We start from the raw sequence: 10,226 nt of genomic DNA, 5'->3' as shown, positions 1-10,226 counted from the left end.
ACCACCAAAACACAGCAACACCATTCCTTTCTCAGATGGGCCAAAGGCATATTAAGAGAGCAGAAGAACAAAAATGCTATTCCACCCCATTCAAAAAAGTGTATATACAAGACAATTCACACCAGCAGCAGCGGGAGCGGGAGCCACTGCAAAGAGGCGGGCGGGTAGTCTCACAAAATTGGGGATGTGTCTCAGACAAGCGGCACACGAGGTTTTCACTGGTTGTTGAGGTTGTGAGCAGCGTTCTGCTTGTGGGCGTCGGACTCGTGGCCCTTGACACGCTGGTCGGGTGTTCCGTCCTTCTTCAGACCATCATGCTCACTGCAGAAACATTTTATCAGAACCTGCATCGCCATACTGTATCATTAAACCAGGACACATGATACTTACGTAGGCCTAAACCGATGCCCCTCGCCTTCGCCCCCCTGCTCCTGTCCGCGACTCTGGGTGTGGGTTTGGCCCTCGTCCTGCTGGTTTCCACCCTGGTTGTTCAGGTTGTGGGCGGCGTTTTCGCGATGGGCTTCGGACTCGTGGCCTTTGACGCGTTGGTCGGGGGTGCCGTCTTTCTTGAGGCCGTCGTGCTCGGTGGGGTGGTAGCGGTCACTGATTGAAGAGGGAAGAATGGGTTAGAATGAGGCAGGGAGGGGGTACGTGGGTGGGAGGCACTTACGACATGGTTGGAGTGGTGTTTTCGAGTTGTGAAAGGTTTGTAGAGGTGTGGGATGTGTGTGCTGTGCTTCAGTTTCTTGTTTTCTGATGAAGAAACGAGAAGGCCGGGTCCGCAACCCACCCCTGCTTTTATAGCCGAGCCCTTCCCTTCCGATCCTCTGAACTGAGCCGTGCAGAAGTGTGGAGAAACCCCGACCTGTCACTGGCGTCGGGCAGAATACTCCGCACACACAGGTCACCATAACCGTGACGTAAAAGGCTGCGCGCTAGTTCTTCCGTCTTGTCCCATCCGTCTCTCCCTCATAGCTCTCAAGCCTTTGACGCTTTGTGACGCATTATTGCGCAAGACCTGTTCCTCCATCGTAGAGGCTGGAGAAATGGGCGAAGGAAGCGGTATTCTGGGGGGTCACGCAGCGCAGCCTTACGCGTTGATGATGTGGGGCAGCCGTGTCCTATGGCGGTGTTCCCTGGGCTCAGTTACTGTACATGGGATATTCCTACGGTACCATAACCTACCGGTAAGGTATTTTCCGAGCAGCATGTCGGTGGGCTTGTTACATGCATATCATAGTAGTATGGCACGAACTCCCATGCTTTGGGGGAGGGTGTGTTCTTCAAGCCACGTTTTTTTCCGAACTTGACAGCGCTGTCGCGAATGACAGCGCCGTGACAGTGACGGGTGCTTTTTTTCCACCAGCTTCCTTAATACATGTATCTCTCATCTTTCCTGGGAAGGCTATGCATTGTACATGTAACTCCCCGGATATGCGTCGAGGAGAGGATATGCTTTCTCCGCTCGCCGGTGAAATATGATAACAATCATATCCGATGTGGGTCGGTCCTAGCGGAATATCATGGACGGACGGGGAGGATTGCGAGTCGGGATGCATCATCACAGCGGGAACATCAGACATGCTGGACGATGAGGACATCCAGGCCGTTTTCCGTTCGCTACTCAATCGAGTTCTGAGCAACCCCTCTCTCCCCCCCCCCCCCCCCGATCGCTCACGAAAAGCCACACATCAGATTGCGCGCAGGAGAGCATCATGGTGTTGCGCGCTTTATCAAAAAGGATATAAAGCCGTAAAATCACGCGATTTCAACCAGCTTCCTTAGCTCAGTTGGGAGAGCGTTAGACTGAAGATCTAAAGGTCTCGCGTTCGATCCGCGAAGGGAGCATCTGACTTCATTTTTTGCCTCTTTGCAGCATGTTTGGAAGTCTGTGCTTCCTTCGTAGTCGTTTGACCACAGGGCAGCATTCGTTTTTTGGGGTTTGCACATTGCAGGTTTGGCACAGGCACAATAGGCCCGCTCGGTTCATCAGACACACGGGTGCAGCAGCACGTCAACAGACCCAATCGTTCATTGCCAGCAGGAGACTGCTGATTTACGTCCCTCGTCAAAGCAACTCCCGACAAATCCCTTCGCCGATCCCCGAGAGTGGTGCTCAGCGATATCGAAGATGACGACCGACGCTGCGAAAACGTTAGTTCCGCTTTATGGCACAGGCCGACTCGCTATGCTTGGGGCAGGCCGTTGGTGGGGGTTTTGGATACCGGCGTCTGCATCTAACTAACCCGCACATACTTGATTCGACATTGACAGAACACAGCGCAAACGAAAATGGGACATAACAGACGATGGCACGCCGGCCGAAGCCCCTTCTAAGACGGCGCGGACAAGCACACCCCCACCACCTCCACCCCCGCTGTCGAACGGGTCCTCGACGGTCTCGATACCGGAATCAGCGGATGATGCAGCTCAGCAGGCCCTGGAGAGAGCGGCGGCGGCTGCGTCGAGGATCTTGGCTGGGATGGGGAAGAATGGACCGGGGGGTGGAGGCGGGGCGGAGATCTCGATTGGGGTTAAGCCTGGGCCGGTATGTTTCGTTTGCGAGTGGAGTGGATATGTTAGATCACGCGCGCATCCTGACCGGTGTGGATGGGCTCTCCTTTTTATTGTAGGTGAAGGAAGAGTTCTTTGAGGATGTTCCGATCAACGATATCAAGAACAGATACCTGTTAACGAAGGGAGCTACGCAGACGAAGATAAAGCAGGATACAGGGGCTGAGTGCGTTTCTGGATACTGAGGGTGCGGGGGCACATACAGGAGAAACACTGATGCCGATGTTGTTCTGACAGCGTGACGACCCGCGGAAAGTACTACCCAGACAAGAATCTGGCTACGGAGAAGGAGCCGGTAAGTACTTCATGTTGACTCCATCGAAGGTTTGAACCGGCCACTGACTCCTGCCTTCGTTTAGCCACTCTACCTCCACGTGTCTGGGAATACCCAAGAGATCCTCGACAAAGCGCTCGCTGCCATTGACGAGCTTATAAACGCCGCGCCTCCGGTGTTTGAAGACAGGAGACCGAGCGGTGGAGATCGAGGAGTGAGTTCTCCACATTGATGGATATGCTGCGTGGTAGCTTCGGGTGGATATGTTGGTCCTCACATCGTTTTTCGATCGCTTTTAGCCACTACCTCCACGCAACAATTTCTTCTCGGAGAAGGTTTACGTCGGGCCGGAGTTTGACAAGTGAGTTGTTTTCTCGTCCATTCACTGTCTTCCAATGAACATGATGCTGATTATGTTCTTTAAATGTAGAATGTGGAACATTCGAGCAAAGCTTGTTGGACCACAAGGCCAGTACGTCAAGCACATCCAAGCGGAAACGCAAACCAAGGTGCAGTTGAAAGGAAAGGGATCTGGATACATTGAAAACGCGACAGGGATGGAGGCTGATGATGCTTTGCATATTCACATCACGTAAGTTCCACTGCCCTGCACTTTCGAAGATTTCAAAGCGGTGGCATTTGACTGACATTCGTGATGGATTGCACACAGTGGGTTCCAAGAAGAAGCTGTAGAATCCGCCAAAAAGCTCTGCCAAGACCTAATCGACACCGTCAAAGAAGACTACAAACGCAACGCCAACCAGCCGCATCACGGTGGTGGTCCGCACAACCAGCGTCCGTTCAACACCTTCAGGCCGCCAGCACCAAGACCTCCGCAAGACCCCTATGGCGGTGGTGGGTATGGCGGACCCCACATGCCTCCACCGCCACCGGGCAACGCAGACGCGCCGGGATTCCATGGCGGGCATCACCACCACCAGCCGCCGCCGCACGCGCAAACCCCACAGCATCAGCAGCAGCAGTGGTACGGCGGCGGCGGCGGGTATCAGCAACACGCTCCACAACAACACCACCAACACCCCGGACAAGACCAACATCACCTCCACCACCAACAACAACAACAGCAACAGCAGTGGACACCCGAAGCGTACGCCGCCTACGCAGCCTACGACCCCACCTACGTCCAATACTATCAGCAATACTACGGGTACCAGCAGCCCGTACCCACGGGAGACGCCGCTGCACCGCCGCCCCCACCTGCCGCCGGCGATGCACCTCCACCCCCACCTCCACCCGCTGACGATGGGAATGCACCACCCCCTCCCCCGCCGCCCATGGAGGCCCAATGACCCGCCTCGAGTTTGAACCCTGCTTCGCTGGCTTACAGCCATGTTGGATTTCCGAGAGTTGTGTGGATGCCGCCGTGTCCGGCGGTTGGGCTGGAGGGATTGAAGCGATTTATATGTGCATACCCGAGCCTCTCATCGCAACACAACCCCGTCACTCTTACGCGCTGCGTGTATGTTTATGTTTGCTGCTACTGTTGCGGGGGGTGTTATGTGTAGGCTCTCATGCGTGACGGTGGTCTCGTGTTTATTGGCCTGGATTGCGGATTGCAAATGATTGGGCGGGATTTGATCCCCCCTTCGAAAAATAGGACGAGGGCTTTGTTTCTTATATATGTACAATTCTCCCCTCGCTGCGTGTGATCCCTTGTGCTTGCTGGCAAACGATACGCAAGATAGTTTGCGGACCATTCTTCACTGGGCTTGACAAAAAAAGAATGCGGACACGCCTGCCTATCACATAAGGCCCCGCCCGGGATGCTCTACAGAGATACTTTGCAATGGCCGAGAATCGAACTCGGGTCTACCGCGTGGCAGGCGGTAATTATGCCACTAAACCACCATTGCGCGATAAGTTGATAACTGCTGAGCTCACGAATATTGAGTGACAATTCATTATAACTGACTGCTCGATTTGCATACGGATTGAGAGGGCATGGACCATCTCTAAGCTGCAGGAACGCGGATTTTTTTGCAAGGGCGGGGGTTGGCTGACCCTGCGTAAGGGTTGGGGTTCCCAGCGCATGCGGACTCCGACATCGAACCGGCATCGACGAGATTCACATCGGAGGGACGGCCGCGGGGCATGATCAGTTGAAGACAGCGTCGGTCGTCCGGGGGGTTCAGGGCGTGCGCAGAAAGAAAACGTGTCGGGAACGCGCAAGTCGTAAGCAAATAGCCATCGAGTCCGGAAGACTTGCGAAATTCGACCTTCCGCGACTTCACACTGGTCGGACACACCCAGGCGGCCTTCCTTCGATCCACGACCCTGACGCGTTCCCGTTGCGACCAGCCAGCCCCTGTCTGTACTGTAGTCAGTCCTCTTGCTCGTCTTCGACCACACACACACCCGCTCCTCCCCACCGGGGACGCAACCCCCGCAGTCCTCTGTCGGATGCGATCAAACCACAGTCGACCAAACCCGGGAAAAGCCATGCGAATAGTCAATCCAATCAAACCGAGAGCATGTCGCGAAACATTCCCTCCCGCAATGTGGGCTCTTTTTGCAGGAATGAATGCGAAGCACGCTGGATAGGCAAAAAACACTTCGGACCAGAAACCTAGAAACCCTGTTGACGCCTGACATCTGACACTGACAATCTTCCAAAAAAAACCTTCCCACCCCTCACGGACATCTCCTCCCGCTCTTCCGCTGAACTGCCCCGCCCCTCAAAACAAAAAGAGAAAACCATAAGCGTACAAAACAAGGGAAAGCCCGGCAAAGAAAACAGAAAGACTCAAAAGCAATGTGAGTGAGAAAAAATGTTGCTAAATGCTCCCTTCGCGGATCGAACGCGAGACCTTTAGATCTTCAGTCTAACGCTCTCCCAACTGAGCTAAGGAAGCTGGGTGAGATGTTGATTGCGGAAACAATATCCATTCTTTGTATACAGCGATGGTCGCGGAATTGAAACATCGGCTAACACGCCCCCACTCAACTGAGCTAAGGAAGCACAAGTCTTCCACACACCGCCTCGTCAATTTCATACCACAAGCGACCCAGATGGGGGAGTTAAATACACTACTATTTCAATTTTTCAGGTAGGTAAACGAAAACAAGCTGTCCATGATATGTAAAAACGAAATGCCTAACGTGCGCTATATATGAGGTTCTGACTACAGGTAGTGCTATTCGAAGCGTCTTATGACGAATGGGGGAGTTCATTAGGAGGATTGTTGGTACGCCGTGCCGAAAATGATTTGCCGATACAAAGTCCAATAGATAAAGAAAAGATCCCAATCCCACAATCAAAAACGCCCAGTTCACCGCCCCCTCCCATGCCCCTGTTGTTGTTGTTGCTGCTGCTGCTGCTGCTGCATCATCAACCTCTGCCTCCCCGCATTCCCCTTGCGCACACTGATCAGCCGTACAAGCGGTTCACGGAAGCCCATCATATCCCAACATGCGCAAAACTCGGTCGCCAGTTGGTTGGGGTCGTCGAACTCGTGGACGGCGAGTTGTTGGTGGCCGCCTGTTTGGGTTTCGATTTTTAGTTTGAGGAGGAGACGGCCGCGGGTTGGGGTTGGGTGGGAGTAGGTGAATGTGTGGGGGGCGAGTTGTTGGGGTTGTTGTTGATGGGGGCGGGTGATGGACGGGGTGCGTTGGACTTGTTGGGAAGGGGCGGCGTTGTAAGGGTCTTGTTGCATGGGGTAAGGCCCGTGCGGGTTGCTGAAGTAGGACGCTGGGGTCGGGGTGGGTTGCGGGGGGTTGAAGTATCCATTCTCCCTGGTTTGTTGTTGTTGTTGTTGTTGGAAAGAGGATGGAGACGCAAACTGCGAATTGGTGGGTGGACTCCAGACATTGGCGCCTGAAGCCGGTGGAGGCTTCGGAAGCGCGCCCCATCCCGTAGCAGCCGCGAGTCGGATGCTGGGGCTGGCGGGGGCAGGGGTGGGTTGGCCACGGGTGGGTGAGGCCCATTGATCGGGGGCACCGGATTGGGACATGCGTTTTTGGACGGAGGTGGGTGGCGCGGCCCAGGGGTCGGCGGTTAAGGGGGCTGCGGGTTGAGAGAGGGGTTGGGAGGGCGGTTGGGCCCAGGGGTCGACGAAGCCGTTGGATGTGCTGATCGAGTCGTTTTTATGGGAGAAGGCTGAGCTTGCGGAGACCTGGTGCGCGGGGTTGACCCATGCTTGGGGGTTGACGCCCCATTGGGGAGCTGGAGCTTGCGCGGGAGTTGCGGGTTCGGGCGTGTAGGCTGTGGTAGCAGCAGGTTTCTCATCGCCATTGAAAGTGGTCTGCGTCAACGGAGCGCGAGAACGACGACGGCCGGAAGCAAGAAGCACCGGTGCGTCACCTTCCTTCGTGAGAGTCGAAGTCTGCGCCGGCGCCGCAGCTTCGGCTGCACGACGAGCAGCACGGCCCGAAGCGAGAAGGACAGGTTGCACGTCGGACGCCGCTGCGGGGCTCGCCGGAGCAGTCTCTGCACGCACGGGTCCCGCCGGTCTGCGGGCACTATCCGCTTGACTCGGGGGCGAAATAGGCGGCGTAGGTCCCGTCTCGACCGCATTGCGCCAGTTGGGTGCGTCGGATTTCACCACAGAGCTGCCGCGACGACGGCCAGACGAAAATGGCACCGCCGCAGGTTCCTTCGACGGTGTCACAGCAGGCTGGGCCATAACAGGGAAAGAGGGCGCTTGCTCCTGTGTAGGCGAACTGACCATAGTCGCTTGACTTTCCCCCGAATTCGCGTCGTAATCTCCCATAGAAAACGACGAATATCCATACGACCTCGACCTCCTCTTCTCCCTGATCTTCTCCTGCCGCTCCTGCTTCACAGCCTCCGCTTCCGCATACGCCTCCGCCAAGCTCATGCTCGACAACCTGCGCAGATTGCTCCTGGACGTCTTGCGCGACAGGCTCCTGTACGGCGTCGACACGACGTTGCCCACCGGCGGCGACGTGTAATTCGCTGCGGGGCCTTGCAAACGCGCAGCTTCCAACGCAGCGGCGGCCAGAGCGGCAGGGTCGCGATCGGGGGTTCCCTGGGTGTTACGTGTCGAAGCCCAACCGTTGCCGCTTTCCCCGGACTCGCCGAACTTTGTGGCGTAGCTGACCTGGACTTTATAGGTCATGCCGGGTGTGGTGTTTGCACGGCTAGGGGACGCGGGTGGGGTGACGGGGTTGGTTCCGGGGACGTGGGCGGCGAATCTGCGGATCGCGTCGCCTTCTAGCATGCATTCTAGGTCGTCGGCGGGTTGCGTGGCGAAGGATTGGACGTAGGTGCCCATCAACCGCTCGCATCCGTCCAACACCAACGTGTGAAGTTTCGCGCACTGCTGGGCCAGGTGATGCAAGGCAGGCGGGGTGATGTTGTCACATGCCGCCAGGTATAGCTCTTCCAACGTGCCCTTTTTCGTGTAGGCGGCGCGCATGGCGAGCGCTTGAAGCGACAAGTCCGTGATGTTATCACAGAAGGAGACATCCAATCGTCGCAGTTTCTGGCAGCTGCTGGCGACTTTGATGAGGGCATCGTCCGTCAACTCCATGCAGGACTCCAAGATAATATCCTCGAGCTCCGGACAGTGCGTGGCGGTAAACCTCAACAGATCGTCGGTCACGGGTGTGTTGCGAAGATTCAGGAGCTGGAGGGGTCTGCTGAAGGGCTTTGACGAGAAATCCAGGTTCACGTCTTCCTCCAGCGGACGGCATTCCGACAGATCGAGCTGTATCAGATTTTCGCAATTGATTATGATGGCATGAAGGGAGGCTATCGTGAGATTTGTGAAGCTCAAGTCTAGGCGTTCGATTTGGCGACAGCTTTTGCTCAAAGTGGGAATGAAGGAGTCGGAGATTGGGCATCCTGGAAGATCGACCTATATAACAGATGGATTCGTTTATGCGGGCGCTCGCTACTGTATATGTGACGAAGCGAATGTGGGGACGCACCTGTTTCAAATTCGGACAGTGGGCCGCAAGCGATCGGACCAAGATGTTGGAGATATGGAAGCAGTTCTCCAGTCTGAACACCTCCAGATTTGGGCAAGACCCCAGAGTCGCATCCAAATCACCCATGTAAAGATTGTCGGCGGCCGAACTTCCAATGTCGAGTTCTCGGATGAGTTCAGGGTAAGGATGAGCGGGCAATGGGGTATTCAGGAGCGTCATGAGGCGCTCGAAGGAATCGAAAGACTGCAGGAGCGGCGCTCCGTACATAGCTTCCGCCACTGGACGTGACCAAGCTTTGCAGCATTGGAGCAGGGACACTCGATCAGCGTGTGGAAGGTATGCCACTAGGGTCGGGAGCGCAACGAGCGGGAATTGTTTCTCGTTCGACAAGACACCGTTTGTGCCTTCAGTCTATAAACAAAAGTAGGTGTATGATTAGCCGCCTGTTCTCGAGCACTGTGTGCCTGACGTCGTGTGGGGCCGCACAACATGGACAATTTCGACCCTCCCCAAAAGACATTGCTGCTTACGTTCAGGCCAAGCTTCTCAACCTCGTTCGACAACGCCTCCACACTCATACTGGTCAAAATGCTCGCTGAATACTGCGGCGAGGCAAAAACAAGAGGACGTTGTTAGTGAACTTGTCAAACCGAAATTCCCACGCAAAGCGCAACTCCGCGTTCCATGCATGTCATACCGCTTCTGACGCTGCCCTTATCCAAACTTACTTAAAGAAGCTTTTTTGCCGACCGTATCTATGCCCGCTTCGACTCCGTGAGAAATACAGCCTCCCAGGAGACACTTCGTCCGTCTCGAAGAATAGTCCTGACTGTCAAGTAGCAGAACCGTGGGCGTGGCTTACTTTCCTCAGTGTCCTAACCTTGTACTGCCCCGAATGCTCCTTGGGCGACGCAGCTGTCTGTATCCGAACACAGAGCCGCTATTGTTCTGTGGTCGGTCTATGAGGTATGATAGTAGTAGTTTACTATGGGAGTCCGCCGTGGGAATATGCTGGGCGGCGTAATGGCGTAGCGTAGCGTCTCCAGGGCTTCTTCTCCGCAAGCCAAGCCCACTTACTCCTACTGCTACTCCTACTACTACTTACTCCTATTGACTCGACCGCCTGGAATCCATTGGAAGAAATAAACTCCTCTATTTTAATTCTGCTTACGCACATTGGATCCCTCCCAGTTCACCCTCGCATTTCCACTTGCACCCAATCAGGATGAAGCACCCTGGTCACTGTCACACACAGCAGCGTGTTGCGCAGGCCATCCGAGAACCAGGAATCCGCGCGCGCGTCGTGACCCGAAGAACCGGATCTGTGGGATGCTGTCACCTGCTGTCAGTCGTTCACGTAAGCTGATATCCGGACGAAGAACGCGAAACACACGCGTAAGGTCTTTTCGAGACATGCAATCGCATACCGTCTGGAAGTGTATGCACTTAGATGCCTTGCCAGCCA

The 10,226-nt window shown here is 55.3% G+C and overlaps 3 protein-coding genes and 3 non-coding genes across 6 annotated transcripts; 2 read left to right on the top strand and 4 right to left on the bottom strand.

The window, feature by feature from the left end:
• Positions 1 to 215: 215 nt before the first annotated feature.
• Positions 216 to 675, bottom strand: EV422DRAFT_571712 (uncharacterized protein; the record flags this gene model as incomplete). Its single annotated transcript, XM_053073024.1, has 3 exons — positions 216 to 321; positions 391 to 603; positions 671 to 675. 3 exons carry the CDS (start codon positions 673 to 675, stop codon positions 216 to 218), a joined length of 324 nt encoding a protein of 107 aa, XP_052921511.1.
• A 1,100-nt stretch (positions 676 to 1,775) lies between these two features.
• On the top strand, positions 1,776 to 1,848 carry EV422DRAFT_t150. The gene has a single exon. It is a non-coding gene; the product is annotated as a tRNA-Phe (tRNA).
• A 5-nt stretch (positions 1,849 to 1,853) lies between these two features.
• On the top strand, positions 1,854 to 4,649 carry EV422DRAFT_545661 (uncharacterized protein). Its single transcript, XM_053071468.1, has 8 exons — positions 1,854 to 2,154; positions 2,275 to 2,548; positions 2,634 to 2,740; positions 2,812 to 2,869; positions 2,934 to 3,062; positions 3,148 to 3,209; positions 3,279 to 3,440; positions 3,519 to 4,649. The coding sequence occupies exons 1-8, from the start codon at positions 2,132 to 2,134 to the stop codon at positions 4,156 to 4,158; spliced, it is 1,455 nt and encodes a 484-aa protein (XP_052921510.1). The 5' UTR covers positions 1,854 to 2,131; the 3' UTR covers positions 4,159 to 4,649.
• Positions 4,650 to 4,651: 2 nt separating this feature from the next.
• On the bottom strand, positions 4,652 to 4,722 carry EV422DRAFT_t149. The gene has a single exon. It is a non-coding gene; the product is annotated as a tRNA-Gly (tRNA).
• A 926-nt stretch (positions 4,723 to 5,648) lies between these two features.
• On the bottom strand, positions 5,649 to 5,721 carry EV422DRAFT_t148. Its single transcript has one exon. It is a non-coding gene; the product is annotated as a tRNA-Phe (tRNA).
• Positions 5,722 to 6,000: 279 nt separating this feature from the next.
• Positions 6,001 to 9,531, bottom strand: EV422DRAFT_288344 (uncharacterized protein). The gene is made up of 4 exons (XM_053066020.1): positions 9,459 to 9,531; positions 9,292 to 9,363; positions 8,762 to 9,172; positions 6,001 to 8,688 (listed from the first exon to the last, which is right to left on the bottom strand). Exons 2-4 carry the CDS (start codon positions 9,337 to 9,339, stop codon positions 6,139 to 6,141), a joined length of 3,009 nt encoding a protein of 1,002 aa, XP_052921509.1. The 5' UTR covers positions 9,340 to 9,363; positions 9,459 to 9,531; the 3' UTR covers positions 6,001 to 6,138.
• Between the last annotated feature and the right edge of the window lie 695 nt (positions 9,532 to 10,226).

The sequence above is a fragment of the Fimicolochytrium jonesii genome (genome assembly GCF_025526975.1).
Source record: "Fimicolochytrium jonesii strain JEL569 chromosome Unknown EV422scaffold_36, whole genome shotgun sequence".
NCBI lineage: Eukaryota > Fungi > Chytridiomycota > Chytridiomycetes > Spizellomycetales > Powellomycetaceae > Fimicolochytrium > Fimicolochytrium jonesii.
This window is presented reverse-complemented; position numbering and strand designations above follow the sequence as displayed.

Excerpts from the sequence above, each read along its gene's own strand:
- EV422DRAFT_545661 (XM_053071468.1), top strand. The coding sequence starts at position 2,132 with ATGACGACCGACGCTGCGAAAAC. Across the intron at positions 2,870-2,933 it reads TGGCTACGGAGAAGGAGCCG|CCACTCTACCTCCACGTGTC; the intron begins GTAAGTACTTCA and ends GCCTTCGTTTAG. Across the intron at positions 3,210-3,278 it reads GTCGGGCCGGAGTTTGACAA|AATGTGGAACATTCGAGCAA; the intron begins GTGAGTTGTTTT and ends CTTTAAATGTAG.
- EV422DRAFT_288344 (XM_053066020.1), bottom strand. The coding sequence starts at position 9,339 with ATGAGTGTGGAGGCGTTGTCGAACGAGGTTGAGAAGCTTGGCCTGAAC. Across the intron at positions 9,173-9,291 it reads TTGAGAAGCTTGGCCTGAAC|ACTGAAGGCACAAACGGTGT; the intron begins GTAAGCAGCAAT and ends TTTTGTTTATAG. Across the intron at positions 8,689-8,761 it reads ACTGTCCGAATTTGAAACAG|GTCGATCTTCCAGGATGCCC; the intron begins GTGCGTCCCCAC and ends TCTGTTATATAG.